Source organism: Myxocyprinus asiaticus, chromosome 20 (assembly GCF_019703515.2).
Source record: "Myxocyprinus asiaticus isolate MX2 ecotype Aquarium Trade chromosome 20, UBuf_Myxa_2, whole genome shotgun sequence".
Classification (NCBI taxonomy): domain Eukaryota; kingdom Metazoa; phylum Chordata; class Actinopteri; order Cypriniformes; family Catostomidae; genus Myxocyprinus; species Myxocyprinus asiaticus.
In genome coordinates this window covers 29,709,176-29,722,460 of record NC_059363.1, presented here as the reverse complement: position 1 = coordinate 29,722,460, position 13,285 = coordinate 29,709,176, and the positions used below count along the sequence as shown (strand labels likewise).

General features: G+C 38.0%; 1 protein-coding gene across 3 annotated transcripts in view; it reads left to right on the top strand.

Annotated features, from left to right (window-relative positions):
- The window catches only part of LOC127411044 (unconventional myosin-VI-like), a 97,286-nt gene that overhangs the window by 12,866 nt on the left and 71,135 nt on the right, over positions 1–13,285 (top strand). For all 3 annotated transcript variants that reach the window (XR_007892215.1, XM_051646374.1, XM_051646373.1), the window contains exons 3-11: positions 1,235–1,304; positions 1,416–1,489; positions 5,146–5,275; positions 5,408–5,513; positions 6,543–6,598; positions 6,708–6,805; positions 6,922–7,086; positions 7,647–7,727; positions 11,216–11,396. Coding sequence is in view for 2 of the 3 variants with exons in the window: in XM_051646374.1 (XP_051502334.1) it covers positions 1,235–1,304; positions 1,416–1,489; positions 5,146–5,275; positions 5,408–5,513; positions 6,543–6,598; positions 6,708–6,805; positions 6,922–7,086; positions 7,647–7,727; positions 11,216–11,396 (961 nt within the window). In the remaining variant the exon portion in view is untranslated. The remainder of the gene's footprint in view (positions 1–1,234; positions 1,305–1,415; positions 1,490–5,145; positions 5,276–5,407; positions 5,514–6,542; positions 6,599–6,707; positions 6,806–6,921; positions 7,087–7,646; positions 7,728–11,215; positions 11,397–13,285) is intronic.

Below are 13,285 nucleotides of genomic sequence, written 5' to 3'. Positions count from 1 at the left end.
TTAGCCACGCTTAAAAATGTATGAATGCCATCGCATTAGCTAACAAAATACAATATCAAAGCAAGTAAGGCACATTTGTTTAAGCAAAACATTTCACAACTTTTTTTTTTTTTTATGTTAAAACAATAGATACACTATGCCACTATTAAAATTAAGACAAAAGTATTTGGACGCTTTCTGGTTAACCTAATTAGAACATGTCCATAGGTAATGAGATGAACTACACCTGTGGTAATTCTGCTTGAACACCTGTCTGAATTTGAAGTGAACTGACTTTATACATCCACTTCAAATGACCTTGAGACCTGTTGGTTAAAAGTAACTGCAGTCATTTGTATGCAGATGCCACAAGGTTTGTTAACTTTGCAATGTGTAGTTTAAGTGTCCAAATAATTTTGGGGCCACTGTACAGCATAATGTAAGGGGAGAAATCCTTGAAGTTCGTAATATAACTTTCCTGTGGGCTCCTTATGTAAATGGCTTTTATAAAAGTGAGGGAATGGAATAATGTAAAACAGGAATGTTAGTTGGGATGAGATGGGTTTTCCAAGAAAGGTCAGCCTGTCTCCTCTCTCTCTTTGAATAACACGCTGCTGCAGAGGCATATGAACGATCTAAAAACTGGGGGGGGGGACATTCTAACATTCTGTCTACACCGGAGGTGAGCTATGCATTGTGTCAAAAGCAATAAAATCCATTATAATCAATGTTGTTTAGTTATTTCTAAAAGTGAGGGGGACATGTCACCCTCAGTTATAATGGTTCTTACGCCCTTACAATGCTGTAATCTGCAGTTTTATAATGTGTCGTGTAATTGATTTCATAGCTTATGTTCTCACCTTTTACATTAATATGACTTTACTGTTTCTGCTCAGGCATTTTGGCCACCATTAGACACAATCCATCATGGTTGACCTAGCATCGCTCTTTTGTGTCATTCACGACGTAATGTACGAAGACCTTGAGTGTTTATGGCTTTTACACCTTGCTGAGAGTAACCAGCAACTCTGTGTCTGAAATGAGAGAACATATGACTGCCATGATCTACTTGCTTTTTAGCCCGTTCATTTTTTCTTCTACTCTGTGTGGCTGTAAAAGCTATGTGCTTTATTAATCAATATGTATAAACAGTAATATGTGTCAACATACATAGACATTAGCAGTTATTGGCAGGCCAGGTTTTTCATTTGGCCAGATGTCACCAAGTAGAAGATGCTCATTCTGTCTTTTGCAGACCTTCCTGGCTCCCATCAACCAAGTCTTCCCTGCTGAGGATGATGTGAACAAACATGTGGAAGACAACTGTAAGTCTACAACTTTTATTTTGGGTTCATCAGCCATTAGTACCACATTAAAATACAGTTGTTGGGCTTGTTTGGATGTCTACTTACATACTGTATTTATGGTGCTTCCAGGTTCTCTTATGTATTTGAACGAGGCCACACTTCTGAACAACATTTGTATCCGTTACAGCAAAGACTTGATCTATGTAAGTAATGTCATAGCCTTTTTCCTTTCTTTTTCTTTTTAATGTCATCACTTATGAGAGCCCTTTTGCTCTACAAGCAGAAAAACATAGTCTATGCAAGTATGCATACGCTGACACTTTGCAAGTGTACACTTTGCTATTGAGCACCCTTACAAAAAAATCGAAACAGCCGCAAACGTGCCGCATATTTGCCGCTTGTTAATTTCACATGCAAATGAGCTTGTTATTCACTGCAAATGTTTGCCAGAAGTTTGCAGCTCTTCACCGGTAGTGGTGAACCTTCGGCAAACCTTTGGCAACAATGGAAAATTTGCCGCTAGTTTGCTGCAAAACTAATTTGCATGTGGAAATTCTCAGAGGCGAATTTGTGGCAAATTTGCCATGAACTTTAAATTTTTGTAAGGGCAGACTTAACATGCTTCCTTGCGGTACTGTGGCGGTGACAAACCTCATTATTCAAAGGGGCCATAGAGTTACCTTTTAAGTGTTTGTGCTATTAAACCAGATGTTATTATTCAGATAGCTAGCTAAAAACACATTTAATAAAAATTTTTGGTGACATTCTCCTCAAAGTGTTGCTTCGCCATGAAAGCAGTTACTGTAACCTGAAAGAGAAAACCGTAGAAGAAGACAGTTTATGTGAATGCCAGAATGCAGCGCGTACTTGTGTTGCTTTATGAATTGTATTCGGCCATATTTGCATTCTTAACTTAAAGGAATATTCTGGGTTCAATACAAGTAAAGCTCAATCGACAGCATTTGTGGCATAATATTGATTACCACATAAATTAATTTTGACTTGTCCCTCCTTTAAAACAGAAAAAGAAAAAAGAAATCTGGTTTACAGTAAAGCATTTACAATGAAATTTAATGGGGGGCAATCCGTAAACGTTTAACTCACTTTTTCAAAAATATAGCCACAAGACATACACAATATGCATGTAAACATGATTTTAGTGTGATAAAATCACTTACAAACCTTTTCTGTGTAAAGTTATTGCCAATTTTACAACTTTGTTGCCGTGATGATGTAACGTCAACAAACCCTAAAATGACTGTAAAAATGACGATTTAAACTACTTTACAGCTCAAATAATACATTAATTTTAACAGAAGTGCTTTTATAAAATTATGAGCTTCACATTTCTGGCTTTAAACCCTTCAAAAATTGGCCCCCATTCACTTCCATTGTAAGTGCCTCACTGTAACCTCCGTTTTTGCTTTTTTTAAAGAAAAGGAGGGACGAGACAATATATATTTTTGTGGTAATCAATATTATGCCACAAATGTTGTCGATTGAGCTTGTACTGAACATGGAACATTCCTTTAAACTTATAGGTATGACTTTTTTCTTACGTGGAACATAAAAGAGGGAAAAAAATGAACATCCCTGTCCACTCACTTTTAAGCTTAAAAATGGATGCCAAAATATCATAAATGTAGACCATGTGACTCGTGTGTCATATTCCAAGTCTTCTGAAGGCATCCGATTGAGTCATTTTTCAGTGCAAGGTTGACTTCTGTTGCACATTCATTAGTACATTAGTCCCTTTAAAAAACTGAGAGTTCACAGCAAATTTGACGCAAACTTGCAGCAAATTCGACACTGATCATTTTCACATGCAAATGAGCTTTGCGGCAAACTTGCAGCAAATTGTCCATTGTTGCCAAAGGTTTACTGCAAATTCACCACAACTGGTGAAGAGCTGCAAACTTTTGGCGTAAAATTGCGGTGAATCACAAGCTCATTTGCATGTGAAAATAATGAGTGGCAAGTTTGCAGCTAATTTGCCAGAACTCTAGATTTTTTTTTAAAGGGTATAAGAGAAGTTTGTCACAGTGGCTTGTGTCTTTAGCGCTAAAAACAGTGAAAATACTTACCATAACCTTAAAAAAAAACAACAACAACAACAACAACAAAAAACGCTATCAATTTTGTAAGATACTTTGCAAGTCAGCATATTTTTTAATATATTTAACAAATTCACAAAAATGATTCTCTTTTTAGTCAAAGCCCCAGAGGTTTCGAATGGGACTGCAATTTAAATTTCAACAGATTCGGGCCATTACATCTTAAACAAATGCATGATTCATAGAAATTACTGTTTTGTTTACAATCACCTCATGTTAGCACAGGGCTTCCATATTCACACTTACCCCCCCAGATCTCATTGGCAGGCGTGTGTGGGTACAGAGCTAATGGGCATGTTATTGTCATGCTCCAGCAGCCCTTGTTAGCCTCCCATCTAAAAGATGAACTTGTCCAGCTGTCAGTGCACGCTCATCAGCGCAGTCCACCAGCCTGTCAGGAGAGTGCCCGGGCCCTGCCCTAGTGTGACTACACGTCTCAGATGACCCAGCTAATCCTGCCCAGACGCTATTGAGTTGCTCAATGCACTTAATTAGGTCCTGTGAGGTAGCAATGCTTCGTGCCACACAGCAAACCTAAAAGACTGAGGCTTTGAAAGACAATGGTGGTCGAGAGATGTGGGATGGGGAGTTGCACCTGTGTGTTTACTAAACAGTGTTTATTTCAGTGTCACCAGTGTCACCAAGTGGACTATCACGAATGTATGGTTAGACAGGCATAAAAGTGATTTTTGTTATTTTTAAAGCAATTTCAAAGTAACAGTTCACCCAAAAATGAAAATTTTGTCATTATTTATTTACACTCATGTTGTTCCAAACCTGTTTGCTGTTATTGTTTTTCCCCATTAAACACAGAAATAGGATTTTTGAATGATCAAGTTATTTTGCATACAATAACCAGTCTGTAAAGCTCTAAAAGGACAAAAAACTCCAAAAAGTGCATATGACTTGTGTGCTTTTTTCCAAGTCTTCTGATAGTATTTATATGAGGAACAGACCAAAATGTAACCCTTTATTCACTGAAAATCTCCCAGATGCTTCTGCTCTCAAATGAAATATGATGCTGGTCACATTTTCCTATGGAATATAACTCTGCCTTTGAGTTCCATGGAACAAATAACATTGCATATGGGTTTGGAACGACATGACAGTGAGTAGATATTCATAAAAAAAAAATAAAAAAAATGATCGCCTTTTTTGCCCAATTTGGAATGCCCAATTCCCTCTACTTAGTAGGTCCTCGTGGTGGCGCGGTTACTCACCTCAATCCAGGTGGTGGAGGACAAGTCTCAGTTGCCTCCACTTCGGAGACAGTCAGTCCACACATCTTATCACGTGGCTCGCTTTGCATGACACTGCGGAGACTCGCAGCATGGGAGGCTCATGCTAATTTCCGCGATCCATGCATAACTTACCATGTGCCCCACTGTGAGCGAGAACCCCTAATCGCGACCACGAGGAGGTTACCCCATGTGACTCTACCCTCCCTAGCAACCGGGCCAATTTGGTTGCTTAGGAGACCTGGCTGAAGTCACTCAGCATGCCCTGGATTTGAACTCGCGACTCCAGGGTTGGTAGTCAGTGTCAATACTCGCTGAGCTACGCAGGCCCCCTCGTAGATAATAATTTTTGTGTGAACATTCATTTAAAATACTTTCTTCTATCTTAGTTTAATGGGCGAACAATTAAGCCATTTGTTAGTTGGATAAAAATGCATTACTAGTACGGACTCATGCACTAACGCACAAATATTGTAATTTTTCATGAGCCCTTTGTGTTCATTCCAGACTTTTGTGGCTAACATCCTGATTGCCGTGAACCCGTATTTTGACATCCCTAAATTCTACACCCCAGAGTCCATCAAGAGCTATCAGGGACGCTCTTTGGGGACACTGGCTCCTCATGTCTACGCTATCGGTGAGAACATCTGTCCTTGACAAGAGACGTAAAGTTTGAGTTCTAAGTGGTCTTTCTCTATGGATTTAACTTTGTAGCCCCAGTGTTGACAGACTACAATTTAGACAACATCTCCGTCTTTCTGTCTCTCAGCGGATAAGGCCTACAGGGATATGAAGGTTCTGAAGATGAGTCAGTCCATCATTGTGTCTGGAGAATCTGGTGCTGGAAAAACAGAAAACACAAAGTTTGTTCTCAGGTCTGTTTATCTTCATTCAGTTAATGGAGAGGCAAAAACACTCATCGCGACAAAACTCGATGTGCTTGAAATTTTTTTCGTGAGTGTAGCACTGATTTAGGTTTCAGTTAATGTGTGTACAGGATTTTAAATTATTCTTTTTTTTACCAAACCGGCCAATGGCTTGTAAATTTATTGGCCATAAATATGTCTTACTGGTCATGAAACTGTATTTTGCATGATTTTTATTCATAAAGGTATTTTTGGACCTATAACAATGGGATTGTTCAGCTGTTTTTCCATTGCATAATAATGGTAAACAACACAGGTCAAAATAGTATGTCACTCGCACCATCATATACGAGATGAACCAGGCTTTATATCTCAGCAAAACTCAAAAACCTGAAGACAAATTGTGATTTTGTATTGTTGATAATATTTTCATTATGGTGCCTTAAATAATGAAAAATAAATTCCCTCATCATTTACTGACCCTCATGCCAGCCCAAACTTGCCTCAAATTTGCTGCTCGTTATTTTCACATGCAAATGAGGTTTTGATTCGCCGTAAATGTTTGCAGCTCTTCGCCGATAGTGGTGAACCTCTGGGAAACCTTTGGCAACAATGGACAATTTGCCGCAAGTTTGCCACAAAGCTCATTTGCTTGTGAAAATTATCAGTGCCAAGTTTGTGGCAAATTTGCCATGAACTCTTGAATTTCGTAAGGGCGGGGAGGTTCAGACTTTCATTCTTACAATTCAGCTTAAACCATGTAATGTTGCAGTTTGGAAAAGACGCCAACTGGCATGTAACTATATTTCATTTACTCACCTAAGCCAATGTTACTTGCATTTGGTGCTTGGCCAGTGTGTTAGTTTTGCGTATATGTATTGATCCAAACCAAATTTCACCAGATTTGAAATGTTATGTGGCTAAAAGGAATTAATAGAAGCATTGCTTGGATAAAGCTTGGGCAAATTTGACATGCAATGTGTTACGTTATTCGCTGTGAATGCTTCTCTGTTTGATCCTGTATTTGATTCATTTCAGGTATTTAACCACATCTTATGGCACATGTCAGGACATAGATGAGAGAATTGTTGAAGGTAGGACTAAACTCTCCAAAGTCATATAGAGCTAGCTGTGCATATTAGAACTTGATTTTTGCATTTGATGCTAAATCAATGTTTTTCAATTGTATGTTGTTCCCCACAGCCAACCCCCTACTTGAGGCTTTTGGAAATGCAAAGACGGTCAGGAACAACAACAGCAGCCGTTTTGGAAAATTTGTGGAAATTCACTTTAATGAGAAGGTAAACTTGGATTTCTGTCCCTTACTTAGTCCGAAGACAACTGCATGCCATGTAACACATCGTTTAGTTTCTGCTCTCTGTCTGATCTTGGAATATTGTGTTCACTATGTCTTCAGAATGCAGTTGTGGGCGGATTTGTCTCACACTATCTGTTGGAGAAGTCTCGGATTTGCATGCAAAGTCCGGAAGAGCGAAACTATCATATATTTTACAGGCTCTGTGCAGGGGCATCAGAGGACATCAGGAATATGCTTCATCTCAACTCTCCGGACAACTTCCGGGTTAGCTTCATGTGTATTGTGTGTCAAGAAACTATTCAACATATTAAGAAGCAGAAAATAATTTCAGAACAATTGAAGGAAGTTGGAAATCACTTTCTTAAGCCTAGGCTCTCTGTCCTTCTCCATGCAGTGAAAGCCATCTGACAACCATGACTGTTGTTTTACATAGCAAACAGACCCTATCAAAGCATACAACTGCAAGAACCTTCAACCGAAATGACATTGCGTAGGACTTTTTTAGTTTAGCTCAGCTCATTTCAAGCCCTTCTTTATACACATAAAATAACATGAAAACTTTGATGCACCACTAGATGGCATATTTGCTTAACCTTAATTATAAATGTATATTTTGCATCTGCTCACACTAACACAGATTCACTGTCAACATGCCTTTTGTCTTTTATATTTCCAAAATGTCAAATGAATTAGCTTTGGTTGCCTGTCACTTTTACTTCTATCTGTGCTCAGGCTGGTAATTCTGATTTCTAATCTGTATAAATGTGCAGTGAATTTGGTCTCGTATATTAACTTCCCTCATCGTGTGTTTGTTTTTCACTCAGTATTTGAATGGCGGCTGCACTCGATACTTTGCAAACAAGGACTCAGATAAACAGATTATGCAAAACAGGAAAAGTCCTGAGGTATGTAGAGTCACCTGTGTTAAAGAGCCTATGGTTCTGTACCATGATGAATTTCCTCCTTGCCATGTGCTGTAAGGCTTTCACAATACCCACATTTCAGTAGTCTATATCAAATCCAAGGGAAAGGATTCTTCAAACTAATTTTTAACACCACTGCAAAAACTAATGCAAATTTCTTAAGTGAACCTAAGCAAAGTTCTCAAGATAAGTCAACAAAAAACAAAAATTACAAGCAATAGAACAAATAAAGACAAACATAGGTACTAAGCTACAAATTAAGTAGACAGTGCTGAAAGCTTTGTAAGTGCCTAACAGCAGTATTAAGCATTCAAGTAAACATTCAAAAAAGTAAAAAAAAAAAAAAAGTAATCAAACGTAAAATAAAGGTGGTTAAATTTTAGCTGTATGATTATCAGATCATAAATGAACAACATAATAGACGCAGACATGAGCGCACATATAGAAAGGAGCCTTCTGTTAGTCAAACAATGCATGGGTACCGAATGTTGGTGGTACTTAGTTCTACCATTTAAAGAAAGACTGGCATTGTTGCACCTTTTTAATATTAGTATTGGCTTGGTACCGAATTACCGGTACTTTTGACATCTCTAATGTGGTGATAAAAATGTGACTAATTTAAAGCAATAAACAGCGCTAAGCTAATTGTATATTCACATCAAACACGAAAACAGTGAAAAGTGCTTATGGTTATTTTCATATGATTTACTGATGTATAATCAATTCCACTCCCAGAATTAAGACTACAGTACACGTTGAACAAGCAGACCTTGACCGCAGTCAAAATCTCTGATGTTGCAGGATCCCCATTTTGCCTCAAATAGAATTAGATATCCTCTGAAATTAGTTTATGTCTTTGATGAATTATGTAAAGTGTAATAAATTCCAGCATTGTTATGTTGTGCTTGCACACAGCCCTCCCTAGAGACTGAGCCCAGCAATTGATGTTATTGTTATCAAGGGCCATTATTATTAATCATGATTGTGTTGAATCCCACTGAAGGTGATGAGATATTCATTAGCTGCTGTTTCTCTCAGTGCATTAGTTCATTCGCTTAACACATTTTGTTTTGCAGCGTTTTGAGATGATCTAAGATTAGTTTCTTAGCCCAAATTTACAATTCAATGATTTTTTTTTTTTTTATATCCTTAAGTACATGTATCTCATAATGGGTTTGTGACTGCATTAGGATATTATATACTTTTAGAATCTATCTTTAATTCTTAATCAACAAAGATATTTCTTCACTTGGTTTACTAATATCTCTGATGTTTAAATCAGTAGTGTTTTTCTAATCAAATATTGTGTCTATTTACCCTCCTTGATCTCTGTTTTAAATTCAGGATAATAAGGTGAAGTTTTACCAGCTGTCCTCTGTTCTAAATGCTTTACAAATTTTTGGCTTTCTAGATTTCAGTGCATGAGGTTGATCTTGAGGCTGTGCTTGGGTCTGTAAGCTGAAATGCATGGGGCTTTTTCTGAAAGAAAAAAAAAGTGCTTTTGACAAGGGGGCTTGTTGTAGTTATGGGTGTTAAATAGCTATTAATCTAATTTCCAGCATTGGTCAGAGTGTCCGATCTGCTATGTCATCAACCTGCAGTGCAGACTCTCAGCACATCAGTGACTTAAAGGAGTCATATAATGAGAAATCAAATTTTCCTTGATCTCTAGAAATAAAATAGTACAATGTACTACAGTATAAAAACATACTGTAAACTTTCAGAAATGAAAACATCCTCCCCAGTGAAAAGACTATTTGTTCAAACTAAGCTACGAAAATGAAATGAAAGATACATTTTCAGTGTTCAGAAACATCGCATGAGGTAATAAGGGTGAAGGATGATGGATACTATTCTTCCTAGATATCAGGAGAACTGACTATTAGAGGAAAATGTGGGAACATTTGCCAAAACTTGTGCTGTTTGTGCTGATCATTCCAGTCCGACCTTAAAAGTTTGTTTGGCATATTTTAACGCAGATTGTTCTGTAAATCGATTCCAATGTCATAAAGGCTTTTATTTAAGGATGGCCTCGATAATTATAATGGACCCTAGGCATGTAACGGTTTATCACGGCATGATACATCGCGGTTAAAAAATTTGACAATGCACATTGTGGAGAAGGGACTTTTTTTATTTTACTTTTTTTAATAAAATTTTTAGGGTCTGTTCTATCCAAAACACATGACGTCCTATGCCAACATAACACGGCCACACGAGCATACAAATGGAAATCGCTTCATTGCATACAAGGAGCTCTAAAATATTTTTAGATACACACTAGCAGAATCACCGGTGTTTTACAGTGAGTTTGGCAGAAACTGAAACCGAAACGTGAGTGGAAAAGAGACGCGCCTTTTCAGCGCGAGGGATCGAATGTCCATTTAAAGCGCGAGAGTGGAACATCCTATCTACCAACAACCAAGAAAAACTGTGTCCAGGTGTACCTAGGAGAATTAATGCTGTTTTAAAGGCAAAGGTGGTCACACCGAATATTGATTTAGCTTTTTTGTTTAAAAAATGACTTTGTATGACATTAAGTGATAAAAGAAAACTATTTATGTCATTATTTTTGAAGACATCCTCACTATGCAACATTTTTCTCAAATGCCTAAAACTTTTGCGCAGTACTGTATGTAATCAATGACAGTGTTTAAGCAGTGTATCTAGTATAATACCGTGTTCCATATCTAACATATTCCATAAGCAGAATTATTAGCTAATATTTCCATTTGGTGTCACCATTGCCCTGTTCTGAGCTGATTTTTAGTCCCACCTTTGATGGATCTTTTTGAAAAAAACTTTTTAAAAAACGTTCAATCTTAACTTTTCTTGATTCAGGCTTAGTTTAAAGAATCCTGAAATGAACTGTGTTTTCAGTATCGTGAACCGAATCGTGAGATGAGTGAATCGTTACACCTCTACTGGGCCCATCAACAACCCGCAGCCCGTGTGTTAGCCCAGCAAAGTGCCGTAACGCATTTCCCATGTAAAGAGGCTGTTTTAATAGAAGTCGTAGAGGCACAGCATAAAAAATGGCTCATTGAAATCCGAGAGATGGTAAAAGATGGTCTTGAAAACCTACATTAAGACACATAAATTATGCTTTTGGCACATACATCTTCATTAACATTATAAGTGAACCTTAGCAGAAAAAATTTAATTATGAAAAATGTAATATTGATTGAAAGACAGAGATAAATATACTGAGAAAGAGAGGCATTGGTCTTCATAACGCTGATGTGCTGGCACACTCTGACCCTCTGGTGTGGTTTGGATTGGTTCATATCCCTCTTTCCTTTAATCAGAGATCTGAATCTATATACAGCCTCCAGTATACAGTTCTGATCTCTGATCACTATTTCTGCAATGCCTATATATTTCCAACTAAGGCATTTGCAGTGTGTGTGTGACATGTGGAGGATGTTGATGCTGGAACCGTGTGTCCTGACAGTATGTTGTGTCCATAGCATGGGAAAGCAGGGGCTCTGAAAGACCCTTTGCTGGATGACCTGGGAGACTTCAACAGGATGGTGGTGGCCATGAAGAAAATCGGCCTGGATGACACAGAGAAGCTCAATCTCTTCAGAGTGGTGGCTGGAGTCCTTCATCTCGGCAATATCGACTTTGAGGAGACAGGAAGCACCTCTGGTAGGCATTTGTATAGCATCTCTTGTCCACTTTTTGCCATATGAAGTATACAAATACCTTCTTGGAGAGATCAGAAATTTCATCCAATATATTCTAGAAAAATTTTCCTTGTATATTACGTCCAAGCACAATGCGAAGTTTCAAGTGCAAAGTAATTCTTCTGTCTTCACTGAAAGCGAAAACGCTACATGTAATGACAAAATCAAAACCAATCAGAACATATTTGATGTTTAATATACAGCTATTTGGAGTGTCAGTTTTTGACCAATACCATTTCTCTTTTGATGGGGCTAGACTGCGTGATTTGTCAGAAATACACTCACTAAGCACTTTATTAGGAACACTATCGTCCTAATAATGTGCCCGACATGGTCTTCTGCTGTTGGAGCCTATCCGCCTCAAGGTTCGACGTGTTGTGCATTCTGAGATTCTATTCTTCTCACTACAGTTGTACAGAGTGGTTATTTGAGTTACCGTAGCCTTTCTGTCAGGCCATTCTCTGTTGACCTCTCTCATCAACAAGGCATTTCCGCCCACAGAACTGCCGCTCACTGGATGTTTTTTGTTTTTGGCACCATTCTTAGTAAACTAAGCCCGTCTGGCACCAACAATCATGCCACGGTCGAAATCACTGAGATCACAGTTTTTCCCCGTTCTGATGGTTGATGGTCTGAAGCTCCTGACCCATGTCTGCATGATTTTATGCATTGCACTGCTGCCACACGATTGACTGATTAGATAATCGCATGAATAAGTTGGTGTAGAGGTGTACCTAATTAAGTGCTCAGTGAGTGTAGTAACCAATTAGCTGAAATGATATCTTCTTTTTGTGTGTTGCTTGTTGCGGTCACAGCTGATTATGACAAAACTGAAGAGATTTATCAGTTTTTGCTTTATTAAGCTATGCTTGGTGTGAACATGGTATTATTCAGAGAGATCTGTTAGATTTCCATTGGGTTAGTCAAACAGACTAATCAGCAAGAGATTTTTTCCAATGTATACTCGACAAATTTTGGTTTTATACAAAATTTACAGCATCTGAATGTCAGAAGAATTTAAACAAACCCTAAGTATTAAACTCATAACTCTTCCTGCACTGTTTGTGATACAGTATATGAGAGACTTGGGCTTGGACTCTTGTTACGTGGGTCAGTAAGATCACAGACTTCCCTACTATAGTATGCCAAAAACAGTATGCCAATGGAGTAGTATGTCCGAATTGCCAGTTTTCATAAAACAGTAAGCGAGAAATACCTGGATGACCTGCTAGTTCTGGTGAGATTCTGAAGTGCGGATTGACTGGACACTTTACGATTCCATAATCTCTCAGGAGCTGAGGAGGCATTACGTTTAAACACTGAATTTAAAAGAAAGGCAGAGAATCGCAATTCGGATGGCTCTTTTCAAATTTAAGTGCTATATATACCAAGAAGGTTGTTCCTTGTGCTTAAATGGTGCTTTATTAACAAAACCAGAGTAGATTTATTTAACAGTTGTTGCTATTACATCATATATTCAAGTCACGTTCAATAACTACATCCCCGGATGAAGTATGTCCGGAAATCTATTCATACTACTCACATGCATGCCTAAAAGAACGTACTGTTTTACTGGCCGAGAATTGCTTCCTTACAGTACGCGGACACAGGGAGAGACTTGGGGGTGAGCTCTTTTGACTTTGGCCAGTTAAAAACTACCTAGCAACCACCCAGCAACTGCATAGCAAAGACATTGACAAGACTTTTGCATAGATAGACAACCATCACCACTTCTACCAATCTAGTTAGTGGGCTGCATTCAGTTAGCAAAGGAATTTTCGTAGACATCTGAAGTTAATTTATAATTATATAAATGATATATGATATTCTTCTCATTAAACACATATACAC